The sequence below is a fragment of the Motacilla alba genome, chromosome 1A, assembly GCF_015832195.1.
Source record: "Motacilla alba alba isolate MOTALB_02 chromosome 1A, Motacilla_alba_V1.0_pri, whole genome shotgun sequence".
NCBI classification, from domain to species: domain Eukaryota; kingdom Metazoa; phylum Chordata; class Aves; order Passeriformes; family Motacillidae; genus Motacilla; species Motacilla alba.
Window position 1 is genome coordinate 2,936,872 of NC_052031.1, and position 17,803 is coordinate 2,954,674.

Genomic DNA, 17,803 nt, shown 5'->3' on the forward strand with positions numbered 1-17,803 from the left:
TGCAGCAGAACATTTTTTTGGGCTTGCAGCAGGAGTGCTCTCAGGGTTTCTTTCTGGTTGTTAAAACCAAGGCCCTTTCACAGCAGCTTCTTCCAGAGGCTGGAAGCAGCTCTGGGAATCTCTGGAAGTAGATGGAGAACAAAAAGCTGTGTTCAACTCCTACTGGTGCACATCTGCAGTCACCCTGACAATGTGTGGCTAAGACAGGGGCTGAAAAGAGAATGGGCCAGGCTTTGTGGGGTTTGTGGTGGTTTTTCACTATCCCAGAGTCTTCCAAGTACAGTTTTATCTGGTGGGAGAGTCAAAAGAAAATAGTGACTCTGATTTCTGCAGTCCCACTTTCTTACTCACTGGATCAGGTCTCCTCTGCCCCATTGTGGGGTTAGGAGCCATCAGACCATACCTTGAGCTCTGTGTTCTGTGTGTATTTTGGGACTGAGTGACATCAGTGCCTCACACAACACATCAGGATGTGGAATGAAAAGTCCAGAATGAAATCCAAACTGATTTGGAGAAATTGTGACCAGCGGCTTGTCTCACCCGAAGTCCTTTTGTGGCTGGGTTCATGGTGACTGCCAAGGGATGATTCTATCTGGCATTTCAAGTGTTTTTAAGCTGTTCCATATCCAAATACCTCCCCTTTTGGCTTGGGAGACAAGGGGATGTCACCATTCACCCCCAGCCAGGACAATGACAAAGCTCCTCTGCGCTCCTGCTCGTTTGACAGTTTCAATGCAGCTCTTTGCTGCTTTCCCTCTAGGCTCGTGTAGGAGGGATGGAGTTCTCCCCAGGGATGGTCTACATCTCCCCAGACAGCCCTCTGAGCTTGCCAGCCATCGTCAGCATCGCGGTGGCCGGCGGGCTGCTCATCATCTTCATCGTGGCCGTGCTGATCGCGTACAAGCGCAAGTCCAGGGAGAGCGACCTCACCCTCAAGCGCCTGCAGATGCAGATGGACAACCTGGAGTCCAGGGTGGCCCTGGAGTGCAAAGAAGGTAGGGTGAGGAAGGCAGGATGACACTGTGTCAGTGTTGGTGGAAGGGAGACATCCAGTCACAAAGCTTTGAGCCAAAATACCACAGTGTTGAGCCTTGTGGGTGTGGCTCGAGCCTGGATCTAGTCCGACTTTCCTTGTTTTCCCTTAGTCCAGACTTTCTCCACCCTCTCCTAGAGTTCAGGAAAGTTCAGACTTTCTCTCACCCAATCCTCTCCTGGATTTGATAATTCAAAATCCACAGAAAGCCTTGTCCCTGGGGAAAGGCTGTGCTGTGGGAAAGAAGACCCTGCTCTCATCCACCTTCCTCCTCTCCACATGTTGCCTTTTTCCTTATTCATGAGGGTCAGGGGTTTTTTCCCATTCTGGTGAGGCTGATCTGGATTTTCACTGCTCCCTGAGTCATTCTGTTTTTGTGCCAGCCTTTGCAGAGCTGCAGACAGACATCCATGAGCTGACAAGTGACCTGGATGGAGCTGGGATCCCTTTCCTCGACTACCGAACCTACACGATGAGAGTGCTTTTCCCTGGCATTGAAGATCATCCAGTCCTGAGGGATTTGGAGGTAAAACAGCAATGTTTCCTGCTTCTAGCTCCTCTCATGCCTCCCTGTTCAGTCCTGAATTCCAGAGATTCTGTGTCAGTGGTGGGGATGTGATGACTTGATTATGCTGTGTCCTACAAGGAGTGAAACAGGTCCTCATTAAAAATCTGGGTTGAAGGGGGAAATATTTGCTGTTATCTTAGATCACATTAGCTCATAAAATCATTTAGGTTGTAAAAGACCTCTAAGACCATAAATTCCCATCATCAACCCAATGCTGCCAATTCCATCCCTAAGCCATGTCCCCCTGTGTGACATCCACACACTTTGAAAACCTCCAGGGATTGTGATCTCACAACTCCCCTGGACAGCTTGTTCCACCATCTTTCATCCTTTCAATCAAGAAATTCTTCCCAATTTCCAATCTAAACCTCCCCTGGCACAACTTTAAGGCTGTTTCCTCTCATCCTGTCACTTGTTACCTGGTAAATTTTGTCTGATCACTCACTTATTTGGAAAACTCATAAATCCATATATTAGGTCTTCTCAGTGAAGCTTCTGTTTGGTCTTAACCCTTCTGTGGCTTGAGTTTGAGACTGGATTTAATATTTTCTGCCATGCGGGGGCAAGGAAAACCTGTTGTATGACATAGGAGCGTGTTTGCCTGTGTCATCCAGCTTTGCATGACCCTCACACTACTGCGAGGCCAGGTTTTCTTTGTGGCAACCCCTCTAAAAATAACCCCCTGTCACTGAGGGAGGTTCACCTTTGCTGCATTCTGGTTTGCAGTGAGGTCAGAAAACCACAGTGTCAGTCTGTCCATACCCTGCCCACATCTTCCTCCTCCACCTGACTCTCTGGGTGGAGATTTGTGAGACATTGTTCACAAATCTTGGGGTCTACACAGAGCCTGAGTGGTGACAGGAGCTTGATGGGAGCCCAGGTGAGGTCTGCCAGGCTAAAATCAGCTCCAGGCAGATGGACAGGCTCTGCTCTAGGAATACCTGGGCTGGAGAGTCAGGAGCCACACCATGGCCAAGGTGTTGGCTGAGCTCGCTGCAAAGCCTTTGGCAGGCTCTGAGCTCCAGAGAGGTTCTGGCATGGGCCTGGGAGATTTCTGGAGGCCAGGCCTGGGCTTGGTTGGCAGGAAGGAGGAGCAGGAGCTGGCACAGGCAGGCCCACGCTTGGCTGGCTGTGTAATCAGAGATGCCTGCTCAGCTCTGCTCCTGCCACTGGGAAGAGCCAAAATTCATCCGACTGTGTGGAGAAAGACATTAAAAGACCTGATCTGTCAGCAAGGAGGGCTTGTGGGACTGGGTAGGAGGCTGAGTTACACGTAGCTACCATACAGATTTGGAGTGCAGGTTGAGTTGCATCCAGCTGCTTTCCCTCAGGATGAGCAGCTCCAACAAACGAGGAGGAACGAGGGGTGCTGAACCTCCCTCTCACATGTATGCACACACACACAAACACTTCCATCATCCCCACAGCCAATTTCCATCCCTACATTCATTAACCCCATCCAGCTGATCACAGAACAGCATCTGACCCCTGCAGAGGCCTTAGCACGGATGCTCCCCTATGTAGATACACACTGAGCTAATGTTTCAATCCAACACCTTTGATCTCTTCTTCCTTTCATTCCATTTGTTGGATTTTTTTTTTTCCCCTTAATCCTTTGTAAAGCTTCACCAGCTCTCTCAGGGTCAGCATCTTTGGCTACCAACGTGAAGGCAGCTCCCATTCTGCTCCCTTCTCTGTAGCACCCAAAAGGAATTGCTATTTATTGCAAAAGGCCCCAGCGCAGATCCCACAGTGAGAAGGTCTTACTTATTTCCAGTTCATTTGCTAATTAACTGCTTCCAGATGCAGCACAAAATACTTTTCTTGTTATTTTGTTTTAATTCTCCATAATAACCCAGGGATAGACAATATTAAATGTTCAAGCAAGTGAATTGAAAATAATTATTGGCGGGATGGGTGGTGGTGGTTGGTTGGTTGCCTCAATCTATTTAGGAAGTAATTTATTTGTTGGATGCAAAAGGAGTTCAGAACTCTAATTTCCAGAATTAAAAAGTAACAACTCTATAAGGGGCCTTGCACTGCTTGGCTGTTTAAGCAAGCCGACTTATTTTGTATTAAAGTGCCAAATTTGGGTGGTTATTAATTCATATATGCCTTGGTGACATGTGTTGCTCTGTGGTGAGATCCTCCAGCTTCCAAGAAACCTTTTCAAGGGCTGGAACAGCTTCAGCAAGTAGAGGGATGAGTTTGGGGTTCTCTATTTAGGTTCCATCTTTGCCTAGAGCCAGAAGGATCAAAAAGACCTCTGTGGAGCCCAGGGTCCAGCACTGAGGTCCTCAATTGTTCCATATAAAAATGAGTTCATCAGTCTCTCACAGCTGAGAAATAAGAGACTTATCAATCACTCTGTCTCCAAAACACCTCATCTCCCAAACCCAGGTGTTCTGCTGGAGCTCAGGGCGTCCTCTCACACCTTCACCTGCCTTGCTCTTCAAACCAAGGCCCACTTCCATGGTCACCATCTCAGCCTCTGCCTCACTGCCTCTCTTCATCTCCTCAAAACCTCACCCTGGGCTCTCTTTCCCATTCCCATTCTCTTGCTGCCCCTCCCCGCTCCCTAAAGCTGAACCCCAAACCTCTGCAAGCAGGATTCTTGCAGGAATGAGAAAGAAGTTTTTGACAAAATCAGAGTAAGACTTCAGTCTGACTAAAATAAAAATATAACGGGGCATGGTGACACATTTCAGCACCAGAAATCCCTTTTGGATGCATGTCAACACAAGCAGGTAATAATTAGCATAGACTCCATGCATCTCAGAAGTCTGATCATAATAAACTTTATTAAGAAACCCATACTTTTATACCCTAGTTCACTACAGGTAGACCTAATTTGTCCTCTAATTAGAACACCATCACCATTGGCCAATTAAGAAACCACCCTTTGGTAAACAAATCTCCATAACGCATTCCACATGATCACAATACCAGGTGCAGCAAGTGAAGATAAGAATTCTCTCATTCTTTCCCCTGATCTTCTCACAGCCTTTCCCAGAATAATTCCTGGGAAAGTTGTGTTTCTGTGTGTTTCTCTCTGTGGCCAGAGAGCTGCTGCCACAGAACAGAGAGGGGAACACAGGGATGGAAAAATCATCTAGACGTGGCTGGGAGTCTTCTCAGACTTCCTAATCTTTAGATAATGTATGGATTCCCTTCCTGCCTTTCCTTAGCTGAGGAGCTGCAGGGATGAGAGCAGAGAGAGAAACAACAGGACATCTGACAGTGGGAAAATGACGGAAAGGGAAAAACTCCCTTTGTTCTTGCACAGGTCCCTGGCTACCGTCAGGAACGGGTGGAGAAGGGCCTGAAGCTCTTTGCCCAGCTCATCAACAACAAGGTTTTCCTGCTGTCCTTCATCCGCACGCTGGAGTCGCAGCGCAGCTTCTCCATGCGCGACCGCGGCAACGTGGCCTCGCTGATCATGACGGTGCTGCAGAGCAAGCTGGAGTACGCCACCGACGTCCTCAAACAGCTCCTGGCCGACCTCATCGACAAAAACCTGGAGAGCAAGAACCACCCCAAGCTGCTGCTCCGGAGGTAAGGATGCCTGGGCATGCAGGGAGCTGGGCTGGGAGGGCTGTGCCTGTGTTGGGGTTTTCCACTATCAGGACGGGACTGCTGGGAGATGTTCCTTGAGCTTTGTTGCAGCCTCATTACATGGCTGGGACAAGTGGAAGATGGCAGTAGATGACATACAAACAGCAGGAATCAAAGATTTCTTTGTGTCTTGGTTTGAAAAGCCAGGTGTCTGCTAAGGAAGGCAGGAGCCTCCCCTGAAATGGAAAATACAAACCCCCTCCCTCCGACTTATTATGATTTTGAAGTTAAAGGCAAAGATATGGGAATGGGAATAACAGTTCTTTATTAGGAAAACTAAAAATGCAAATGTGATAGTACAAACATAAAAAACTAGAGTCAGAGCAGGAGCTGAGCCCTGTGGCTCAGGGTGGTGGCAGCAGTGCCATTCCATGGTGGCTCAGCCCTCCTGCAGGGCCAGCTGTGCTTCTGCTGGAGCAGGGATCCTGCACAAGGCTGGAGTTTTCCTCTGCAGCTCCAGGGCTGCTGGAGATGGGCCTGCTCTCCCTCTGGCAGTGCAGGGCAGCAGAAAGCTGCTCCTCTGGGAATGCAGGGGGCAAAGGCTGCTGTGCTGCTGCCAGGCTCAGATTGGATCCAGGCAGGAATGCTTGGCTCCTGCCCTGGGCAGAGCATCTCCCCATGGGATGATGGAATTTGATCAGCCCTGCAGGGACACTCAGTGGCCATGGACAGCAGAGATCTCCTGGAGGGAGGATTGGCTGTGGGAGAGATAAAGAAAACTGCCCCAGGAACAGAGATAACTGCCCCAGCTCTGACAGATGGGGATAGAATACCCCCATTTCCAACCTAATACACTTTGTTACAGAGCATTTTAAAAACTTTCTAGCCAATAGCATATTGCTAAAGCTTACACACAATTTTTCTAGCCAGTTGCTAAAAGCACATGTACACCTGCTTCACACAATGCTTGCTTGTATGCTTTCTATTAGCAATACACGATTAAGCTTAAAACCTTCCATCTAAGCCATTATTAAGCTTAAAACCTTCTACTATCTTGCTAAGCATATATTTCTGCAGTCTTAAGGTCTATCGTAGCCAAGTCTAAAACTCAAGCTATTGTTTCATGTCCTTGCTTGCTGTACTATTGTAACTTTTTCTACTTTCAGACTTTGCGGCTGCAGCTAGTTCTAAGTATTCTGTTCTTTCTGTTTCTAAGGCCTGCTTTTACAGCTTTCTGGAAGGCTTCTTACCTTTATTATTTCCCACAGTGCACACATAAAGATCATAATCATCTTTGGAGATGTAGATCTTGCTCCATCTCCTCCCTAAATGAAAAGTAGTCAATGATCAAAAGTTACTGAACTTATCCACCTCTGGATTTTCATGTGGATACTCCAGAAGGTTTCACAAGGACAGAAAAAGATTAATCCTTATTTAGGGCTCTTTGCATGCTTAAGATGTTAATTTATGCTTACATTTCCTTTTAATCTGAAAACTCCATGTTGTGTAGGATCTATAGGAATATCCCATACATGGTCTATTAAATCCCTGATGAGAAAAATCAACTTTCATCTCCTGCCTGGGACATGGACTTCCCAGCTTTGTTTCTTGTTCCTGAGTTAACTATGGATACACGGAGAGTCTTCAGCTGCATTTTGGGATCTCACTTCTCTCCCAGAGCTGGGAGTTAGTGGAAATCAGCAGAAGAGAGGGACAACAAAACTGGTTTCATACAGGGAACAAGTTGAATTGATGCTTCTTGGTCTGGTCTAAGGTCTAAAATCCAGAGTTCTGTGGGAAACCTCAAATTTGGAATCTACTGCTCTGGAATTGATGTCCTTTCCTTGCCTAGGGAAGTTCTCTCTCTTCTGCCTTTAGGATCAGATTCATCTCCCTTTCACAGAGTGGACCGCCCCTCCTGGTTCGTGGACCCTAAATAAAATCAGGGAGAGTCTCTTGGAGATGAGTGGCCTTTGCCACAGCTCAGAGCTGACTCTGAGGAGCGCCCAGCTGATTACAATGGACAGCTTGGACACAGAGGAGATCTCTGGTGCCTGCTGGGCTGGGGGGATTTTTCATCTGGCACATGGCCCACTGTGGAGAGCCAGCAGAAAAGGAGCAGAAGGCACTTCCTGGCATTCAGGGCAGCAATGCCAGCGGCAGAGGCTTTGCTTTGGTGTCAGTTGACTCCCTGATGTGATCGAGCCCTACAGCCTGGCTGGTGACCACCCTCCAGCTGTCCCCAGGCATCCTGCCTGTGCTTCTCCTCTGATGCTGGATGGCACTGCCTCCCCCCTTCATTTCCTCTTTTTCCTTCCCCTTTCTCCATCTCTTTGTCTTTCCTTCTTGCTCACTCTGAGCATCCCATCTTTCCTCTTTCTCCTTCCTTCAGCTCTTTTCTAAGTCCAATCCTCTTTGTTGGACATTAATTGTGGCCTCTGGAAGGAGAGCCAGTGAACCACGAAGGCACATCCAGTGTTCTAAACCCTGGAAGCCCCAGGAGAAGTCAGAGAAGGAAGTCCTGCACTGAGCAGCACCAGAACAGAACATGTGAATAGCTGAGTGCCTTGGGTCAGATGTTGGTGTGAGGTCCTCAGACAGCTCTTTGGAGCAGCTGGATTCAACTTGGTGCTTCCCTTCCCTCCCCAGGAGTCTGTGAAAGGGAATCTTTTGCAGTTCTGGAGGAGTTTGACAGAAGAAAGCAGCTAGTAGAAGTGGTTTTCCCACCTTACCTGTGTCCAGTGTTCATCCTGCATGACATTTATGGCCCCAAAAGAGATTTTCTGGGCAGAGAGGAGCAGCAGCAGCAACAAGCAAGAACCTCTGCATGGTGTAGGTGAGAGCCATGACAAGGAGGACCCGCTTTAATTCTTCCAGGCAGGAACTCTTATTTTTTTTCTTGGTTTCCCTAATTTTCTCTTGCTTTCTCTTGTTTTTTCTCTGGTGCATGTACTGGACCCAGCACATGTTTCTGCAGGAGAAGCTCACCCTGAAGCCTGGAGATGGATTTTTGTTTGATTGAGGACAGAGTGCTCAAGGGCAGAAGGATGAGCTCTGTGCATGTGCCACAGTGACACGTTGAGGAGTGCAATCACTCCCAAATGCCAGGGAGATAGGCAGTGCCAGATAACTGCTCCCCAGAGACTTAGATCTGTCTCTCCAGAGTATTTATCCAGCCTCCTTGACATATGGCCTCGCTCTGAGCTCCTCAGATTTGATGGATTTATCTGCCCTGAGCTCTTTGGAGAAGATTCCCTCAAATGTCATCAACTCCTTTTTGTTGTTGGAGAAACTGGAAAACGGACACACAGGGTCTTGCAGTCACAGGAGAATCAACAGGGCAGCAAGGGCTTTCCTGCAGGTTTCCTAAATCTAAAACTGAAACAGGGAACCTAGGTTGTTCTAAATCCTGATGGTGCCATGCCAGCCTTCCCACTGGGCAGGAAGATGGACAAGGACAGTATTTTGATAGGACCAGCATGACAAACTCATTTCCAATTCTCTTTTTTCTCTGCTTTAGGACAGAGTCTGTGGCTGAGAAAATGCTCACCAACTGGTTCACCTTCCTCCTCTACAAGTTCCTCAAGGTAAGAGGAGGAGTATGCCTGGAAAAACAGCTGCTTTAAAGCATTTCTTCTTGGTGAGGATCAGTTGGGGTAAAAACTTCCCAGACAGAAAGTTAAAGGCTTTTTTATTTTTTGCCTCTGGAAGGAGGTCACTGCCTAATAGGAGATGGGCTATTTTCTGACCCAGGGAGAACAAAGAGGGACACTTTGTTAGAGAGGCAACTTGTTGGTCCCTCTCTTGTACAGAGGTGGGATCTAAGGGTCAGTGTGGAAATGGGAAGGATTTCAGAGCCTGCCTGAGACCTTTGTGGAAAATCCTCTCCTTTTAACAGCAGACTGAGGTCTCCATCATGTGGTGACCCGTATTTTCAGTGCACAGTGGATGGAGATCTCCTTTCACCCCAGCTCAGAGGCAGCACTGAGACACAGCCCTGCAAGGAGTGGAGGGACACCCATCAGCAAAGCTGTGTGAAAGAACCTGTGTGGAAGGATTTGAGGCCCCCCCACCCCGAGCTCTCTCATTCCTCCTGGAAGGTCTCCTTGGGCTTTGTGCAGTTGAAAAAGTCTTTCAGTCTTTGATCCTTGCCACTGACTGTGGGGGGATCCAATTTCCCCTGCAGGACCCACACTGAGCCTCAAGAATGACAATTGCCAAGCTCAGAGCCAGCCTGTTTGGAAGGAGCTGAGCTCTGCGCCTCTCCCCCACTCCCACTGCAGCTGCTAAATATCCTCCCACCTCACACCCTCATTTGGACAGAATAACCACCTCTGCCAGGCAATTTGAGGCTGTACAAATAAACCCCAATCCCCCTGAGCCTTCCCCAGGCACAACCAGTTCAAGGACGAGCACATGGGAAAGTTTTGAAGGTCCCTGGAAGGTAATTTCAGTGACTCCAGTATCAGATCCCTGCTTTCAGCTGAAAGGAAAGGATATAAGGAGGTGACTCTCTAAAGAGCTGCTTTTATAATAGGCTTTTTTCACCCCACTCAGCTACTTGTCTTCTTGCCTTAGCCTGAACAGAGGCCTGATAAGGGCAGGAGACAGGCACACAGAAGCAATATGCTGCTGGCAGATAAGCTAATTAAGTGGGAGACAGGTGTAGGGACTGAAAAAGGGGCCACTTGCCTCCGATTATTAACTTGTTTTCGCTGGGATTTACACCAGAGGAAAATGACCTCGCTCGTTGAGTTGGGACACGAGAGGAGAGGGCGAGGAGGGCAGGAAGGAGGGAGGGATGAAGGGGAAGAGGGGCAGGAGCAGAAAGCTCGGGGTGCATGGCACTGAGGGAGTGCAGCGAGGGAGGAAAAGTGTGGGAAGAGTGAGTGGAAACGATGAGGAGAAACTAGGGACAGATGAGCTGGGCTGTGCCTGCCTGGGGCTGCTTTTTGCTGTCCTGTGCTGGGCTCCACGCTTCTGTCACCTCCACACAGGTCCAGGGGCACATCTGGGCCTGAGAATTGCTGTTTGCCTGCAGCATGAGGGTGCTCAGGGAGTCTGGACTCAGCTCAGACACTCAAGATGTGGCACCAGCCACCCATCTCCCTTTAAAACCTGCTTCCAGGTCATTTGGGACCCATCCCACTACCTGCTCCACCCGTGCAAAGCTCTGGCCTGGTGGCAATCACTTGAACAGCCCCAGCATTGCCAGAGAACACTGACACCATGAGAGGACACTCACAGAGTCACAGAATAAGCTGAGTGGAAGGAACCCACAAAGATCAGCAAGTCCAGCTCCTGGGGCTGCACAGGACCATCCCTATGGGTCCCACCATGTGCCCAAGAGCATTGTACCATCAAATCCAACCCCTGGTACTGCACAGGACCATCCCCAAAGGTCCCACCATGTGCCCAAGAGTTTTGTACCATCAAATCCAACCCCTGGTACTGCACAGGACCATCCCCAAAGGTCCCACCATGTGCCCAAGAGTTTTGCACTATCAAATCCAGCTCCTGGGGCTGCACCCCCCCTAAGGGTCCCACCATGTGCCCAAGGGCTGGTTGCACTCTGTGGAAGTTGAGGGTCACGTCTGATCCTGAGCTGTTGGAATGGACCAGTTCCCACTGATATCCATCATGTGCGATTTGGGATGGCGAACCGAGGCAGTCACGGGGATGCCCAGGCTGGACTCTCAATTCTAGCCTGTACTTTCACCTCGTGGTTACCTCTCATCCCTGCAGGAGTGTGCTGGAGAGCCTCTCTTCTCCCTTTTCTGTGCCATCAAGCAGCAGATGGAGAAGGGCCCCATCGACTCCATCACGGGGGAGGCCCGGTACTCCCTGAGCGAGGACAAGCTCATCCGGCAGCAGATCGACTACAAGACCCTGGTGAGTGCTCTGGGCACACCTTCCCCTGGGCTGCTCCACAGTCTTCTGCCCAAAGGGCCTTTAGGGAGCAGAAACCAGTGGCTGACCCTCTGGGGTGATTTATTCTTGTGTTTTAGTAGGGTAATGCTGCCCAAGGCTGGCTTTGAAAATTTAAAAATGTGTTTCTCCAATGAGGATTTCAGCATCAAGGAATAGTCAGAGGTGCACAGTGCAGGGACCTATCAGGTCAGCTCTAGAGCTGGTGCAGCCCTCCCTCCTGAGAAAGCACAAGTCAAAGAAAAAGGAACTTGATTTAAAGATTTCAAGGGAAAGAAAACTAATCCCTGTCACTGAGCCATTTCCCCCAAAATGGAATTGTCTGCATGGGGCAAGATACACATTGCATATGTGCAGCTTTAGCTTCTGCTCTGAGATTACACCCTCTTCCCACTTGATTAAAGAGCATCAATTAAAGAGCATTAGATATCTCTTCTTAGAGTGTTTGTGGGCCTTCATTCTTCCCTGGATGCATTAAATCCACTGAGCCTCTAAGACTCTGCTGGATGAAGAACACTTTCTAAGCCTTCAATGATCCTCGTAATTTTTCTATTTCCCATCTTTATTCTCAGCAAATCCCAAGTTTTAGGACAGTCAGAAGATGCTCTAAACTGATCAGATTATTTTATTTGCACTTTCAAATGAGGGAAATTCATCTCACTTAGCTCCAGATACCTCTGAGGGCTGTCTCCAGTCACAGAATTATGGGGTGGTTTGGGAGGGGACCCTAAAGATCATTTAGTTCCAAGTCTTAGACCTTAACCTGTCTTAGACCTGTCTTAGACTTTAGCCCAGGCAGGCTGATGCCCTTTTGTGTTCTTCAACTCCAGTCTAGAGCTGAGCTTTGATTGAATCCAAGTCTGATGAGGGGGTGGACTTAAATAAGGCCACAGTTGTATTCTGCATATTAAAAACGTGACTTTCCTACTAAATTGGCAGAGTGCTGCTTCTGTGCTGTTATGTGTGGCTGTCTAAAATTTCAGAAGACTGATCACACATGGAGAAAATGAGCAGAAAAGAGAGGAAAATGCAGCCACAGAGTGATCACTTTCACCGAAGGAAATCCCCCCCGATCCTTTTAGGCTTGATCTGAAGCAGCCAGCAAAGGGTAGTAATTATACATCAGGCTGAACAAAGCCCTCCTCTGCTGGCTTTGCGCTGTTTGATGATAATCAGCTCTCCCTCTTACATCTCAAGAGCAGACAAATATACCCCGATAGGAATCTCAGCAGATTTACAGAGATCAGCTCTGGTGAAGGAGATTAGGAAGGAGCAGAATATGAATAGGATTGTTCTTCATTTCTGTTTCTCTTTATTTCTGTTTTATTTTGTCCTTCTTGTACCTTCCTTGAGCTGCCTGACATCTTTTATTAAAAATATAGAGTACTGAAATAAAGCTATAACTGATTCAGTGGTTGCAATATGGAAATTCCAACAGAAAAAATGGAGAGGGACTATTTACAGAGGCCTGGAGTGACAAGACGAGAGGGAATGACTTCAAACTGAAAGAGAGTAGGTTTAGATTGGAAATTAGAAAAAACTCTCCCCTGTGAGGGTGGGCAGGCCCAGCTGTGGCTGCCCCTGTATCCCTGGAAGTATCCCAGGCCAGGTTGGACAGGGCTTGGAGCAGCCTGGGATGGTGGAAGGTGTCCCTGCCCATGGCAGGGGTGTGGAATTAGATCATCTTTCAGGCCCTTCCAACCCAAACCATTCTACAATGCTATAATTCTCAGAATGCTTTCGTATGTTTGGCTTTTTTGGGGTCTTTCTCCTTTTTCTCCCCCAAACCTCACTGTATGAAAACCCCATGGAACATTCCAGCCTACTACAGAGGTGAGAGAAGGATTTCTGTCCCTGGGACAGGAACTGCAGAGGTGTCCTGGTCTCAGGAAAAAGCACAAAAACTCAGAACCAGGGTCACCATGTGAGTAATCACAAACTGCGCCTTTATTATTTAAATGCCACTAATGTTCAGTGGAAGTCAGGGCTTAGCTGAGCCAAGCTTTGCATGTATACAGGCACTCAGAGACAGCTCATGGCTGGAAGAGCTGGCAGATTAAAAAAAACACCCAAGGATGGAGTAAAAGGTCAATAAACACAAATCCAGAGAAATGAGATGTCCCAAGGCCACATAGAGTCAGTGGGAGAGCAGGGCTCGGAGATAACCTCTCCATGTGCTCCCATTCCCGTTCCCATCCACGCTGACCTCACATCCTGATGGGACACAGACCTCAGTGAGGGACAGAGCAGTGCTGCTGTCCTCTCAGTGCCCAAACAGTCACATCCTTGAGTGACCCTGAAGCCCAAATGAAGCTGGTGGGTGCTAGAGCAGCAACACTGCATTTGGGAGATCCACATCACAAAACCTCCCTCAGACTGACCAGACACCTGTAGGAACACAACCCATCAAGGGGTCTCTTCCCCACCAGCTGACATCAGAGATTGTGTTGAAGTGTCTGAGCAGAACTGGTGGAGCAGTGGGATTTGTTTCTGGCTGGCTTGTTATGGGTATGGAGAAAAGTTTCATGCTCCCCACAAGAACAGCTGGAAAACTCCACTGGAATGATGATGTAAAGCCTGGGGAATATATGCCAAAGCCACTGTGCTCTGGGAATGGGGTTGGCATCTATAACTAGAGAATTCAAACCATCTTTGAATTCCCTAAAATGTTGGAGGGAGAACTTTGACAGTCATTGTCAGACACACAGAGGTGTTTAGGGGTTTTCAGGGGTCACCAACTGCCCCATCTGTGCTTGGAATAAAAGAACAGCCCTTGGAAGAATTGTCTTCCCCGCTCCTTCTTCCAGCTGAGCTGGAAAAGAGGGAAGCAAGGATTGCTGTAGCCAGGGTGTGATTGAGTGTGATTCACTCAGGCAGAGTTTTCCTTGGCACCCTGTGAAATTCCAGGATAACCCAGATCAAGTAACCATGGTCACTTTCCAGCTGGGTACTGGTGTGGGGACACTGGTCAGCACCTGCAGGAGATTTTGGGGTCTTCTGCACCAGATGCTGGCCTGGCAGGGCAGCTCAGATCATTTCAAAGAACACCAAGTGCCTTCTGTAGGGAACTGACCCAAAATCCTGATTGTATCAGCTGTTTGCATCAGAGACTATCACACCACAGAGCTTGCCCTGACTAGCACCTGCTCATTTTAGCTGAGCTCAGACCACTGAGAGAGACACCTGAAGACAAACTTGGTCCCCAGAGCCAGGTGTGACCCCAGAGAGCTGTCCCAGGCTGCCATCACTGCTCCATTTCCCTGTGATAGAATAATTTAGGCTGGAAAACATCTTTAAGATCATTAAGTCCAACCATAAACTAAACACCAGTGCAGGCTCTCAGCAGTCAGGTGGGATTTTCTGGAGGTACCCAAGAAGTTTGCAGAGGAAGAGGTTTCTGTGGGCTGGGAATGGGCATAACCCAGGAGGGCTGCAGAGGGTAACACCAACTAATGGTCTTCAACACTGGATTCACTTCAACAGTTTTATGTACAATTCTGTGATCCTTTGAGATGAAAGGTGCCCCAGAACTGTAAATCTGTGCTGTTATTATGATCTGAATTGATGCTTTTTCAATACTTCTGGAAATGACATACAAATAATAGCATTATGATCTAATCAATATCTCCTATTTACATCTCCCTCTTTCATCCAGCAAGATCACAGAGCTCTTTGTAAGCAGTATCTTCACAAGTCCCTCTTGGCTGAGCACAGCATCACCAAAGGGAGCCTGGTGAGGCAGTGTGTAATTAGGCTGGTAGGATTTCACCCCATTTTTGAGTTCCCACTGCATTTTAGGAGGTGAAGATGGAAAGTGATGGACAGTCCAGCACCTCTTGCATGCTACAGAAGGGAATTTAAGTCAAGTTAGAATTTTTCTGAGGCACCAAAACCAACATATCTGGGCTTGTAAAAGTGCCACAGGAACATTTTAATGACCATGTACAGCCTGGAGCATCACTGAACGCCCCTTTCAAGTGCAAGGGTGTGCTAAGTTTATAAAACTTTATGGACTTCACACTTGTGCAACCAGAAATGAGCAGAATGATCAACAGAGACACAGGCAAGGCTTAGCAGGGAGATTGCTGTTAAATACTCTGTGTAGAAGGTATCCCCCCTCACCACATGCTTTGCATTTACTCTTGGATAGAGTGCAGAAAAATTAAATTTTCCTTCTGAGAAAAGAGAGGCCTCTCCAGTTGGGTTGATTTTCTTCTTCCGTATGTGAAAGCAAAGGCTGTTGATGTTGGTTTGTGTTTCATTTCTTGAGAAGCCCTGCATTTCAGATTACTAACATTCTTCTGAGGAGGGTCTGCTCAGCTCCATGGCTGTGCAGATGGACAAATGTAAAGCTTTTCACCGGGATTATCAAAACCAGGTGGCAATGCAAGGAGGCCACTCCTGAATTAGGTCACTTTGACATCTCAATGAACATTTTTTACTGAAAGCACTCAGCTAGTGTTCACGGGTTTTCTGCTGTTAAGAAAGAAATTCTTGGTTGGGAGGGTGGTGAGGCCCTGGCACAGGGTGTCCAGAGAAGCTGTGGCTGCCCCTGGATCCCTGGAGGTGTCCAAGGCCAGGCTGGATGGGGCTTGGAGCAACCTGGGATAGTGGAAGGTGTCCCGGCACATGGCAGGAGGTGGAATGAGGTGATTATTGAGCTCCCTTCCAACCCAAACCCTTCTGTGACTCCTTGATTTAACACAATGAAGACACCCCCACGTGAAACCACACCTCTGTGCCCATGTGAGGGAGGGAACACCCTTAGTACCCATTTTTTGTAGCAGTCATATTTTCTGGAAAAATCCCTTCACCCAGGATTCTTCTCCTGGGAAGCTGAGAAGCCTCAGAGGAAAAGGAATACAATATTATCTCATTCGCTTCTCCTGTGTTTTGCTGCTTTGGAATGTGGTTGGAGATTGTTTATCCACAGGTGATTGTTCCATTGCTTTCATGGGAATTGTTTTGACTCATTGGCCAATCAGTGCCAGGCTGTGTTGAGGCTCTGGAAAGAGTCACGAGTTTTCATTATTATATTTTTAGGATTCTGTCTGTATCCTTTCTGTATTCTTTAGTATAGTTTAGTATAGCATTCTTTAATATAATACAGTATCATAGAATAATAAATTGGCCTTCTGAGAACATGGAGTCAGATTCATTATTTCCTTCCTGCCACGGGGCACTGGAGTAAATACAACAACTTTTTGCACCCTAGACCCCTCTTGTAGGATGCAGACACCACGAGGGGGGCGGCCAGAGGGTTTCAGTGCCCTGAGCAAGGTGTGGTGCCTCTCTCTCAGGTGCTGAGCTGCGTGAACCCCGACAACGTGAACAGCCCCGAGATCCCAGTGAAGATCCTCAACTGCGACACCATCACCCAGGTCAAGGAGAAGATCCTCGATGCCATCTTCAAGAATGTGCCTTGCTCCCACCGGCCCAAAGCTGCTGACATGGACCTGGGTAGGAGATTGCTGCTGGCTGGGGTGGGGGACAGGGGAGGTGGGAGATGGACAAACTCCATCCAGACACTTTGCTGGGGCAGGGACCCCTCTCCAAACCCCTGCAAGGCAGAGAAGTCACAGTGACAGGGCACATTTTAGTGATGTGTATGCTCCTTAGGAAATCATTGGCATTAAAAAGACCAGTACCATGCTTTTCTGCCCATAGAATTCATCTTGAACAGAGGTCTGGAAAAAGCATGAGTGGGGCTTTTCTTGTTCTCTTGCCAAAGACCCCTGGAAAAAGGATACCTGGAGTGAGGATGCTGGGAGGAGTGGGTGTCTGAATTAGGGGTCCACAGGCAGGTGTGGTACCACACCTGGAGAATATGAAAAAATGTAGAAAAATCTGGAGGATATGAAAAATTGTATAAAAATCTGCTCAGGCCATTGCTGAGGCGTCTGGTGGAGGGCTGGAGACTTCATTGTGGCTGAATCTGCCAGAATTTGCTCTCAGTGACCTTCAGTGAAAGAAACTGGGCTGGAAAATGATGGAGTCTATAAAACCAGCTGAGCTGTAGAGGAACCAAAAGGAGAAGGAATGGACCGAGGCCAAGAAACGATTCACAGCAATAATGAAGGCAGCAATGAGAGGTCAGGGATTGAAGTTAAGTGTCTGACTGTGTGTATGTGTAGGGGAGGGAGGAGTTCCTGACAGAAATTGCCCATCAAAGGCAGTTAGAATAACGAAAGGAGCTGCCAAAACCAGCAGCAGTAAAGAGCAGATCACGTACATCATCCAGAAAAGACCCACGATGGCTCTGGAGTGCTGAGAGGTGGGGGGAGCCTTAGGAAAGGCAGGGCAGGGTGCCAGGGCACAGCACAGCAGAAGAATGGGGTTCACAGCCACATCTCTTGGCCCATCTAGTGCCACACTGGCCACAAAGACCAATTCCTGCAGATCTCGGACTGGGTGGGGCTGGGAATTGTTTGTTCTGCTGTGAAGATGAAGGATGTGTCCATAACAAGATGCAGGAATTTTACCTGCACATTGTAAATACAGGGATTAATTTGATTCCAGTGTAGTTCTGGGAACCAGAACTGTGTGTGTGCAGGGTCCCAGCTGGGGCCTGAAAATTCTGCATCCAGAATTGCTGCTGGTTTAGGAAATACAGACCTCTTCAAGACCAGACTGGACAGGGCTTGAAGCAACCTGATCCGGTGGAAGCTGTCCACAGAAAGGGCTTGGAACTTTCAGATCCCTTCCCACCCAACCCAGTC

The 17,803-nt window shown here is 48.2% G+C and overlaps 1 protein-coding gene across 3 annotated transcripts in view; it reads left to right on the top strand.

Moving 5' to 3' along the window:
• PLXNA4 (plexin A4) overlaps positions 1 to 17,803 on the top strand; it is a 459,202-nt gene that overhangs the window by 406,701 nt on the left and 34,698 nt on the right. For all 3 annotated transcript variants that reach the window (XM_038153056.1, XM_038153057.1, XM_038153055.1), the window contains exons 20-25: positions 761 to 995; positions 1,417 to 1,559; positions 4,888 to 5,156; positions 8,677 to 8,743; positions 10,902 to 11,048; positions 16,385 to 16,544. In XM_038153056.1, coding sequence (XP_038008984.1) covers positions 761 to 995; positions 1,417 to 1,559; positions 4,888 to 5,156; positions 8,677 to 8,743; positions 10,902 to 11,048; positions 16,385 to 16,544 — 1,021 coding nt within the window. The remainder of the gene's footprint in view (positions 1 to 760; positions 996 to 1,416; positions 1,560 to 4,887; positions 5,157 to 8,676; positions 8,744 to 10,901; positions 11,049 to 16,384; positions 16,545 to 17,803) is intronic.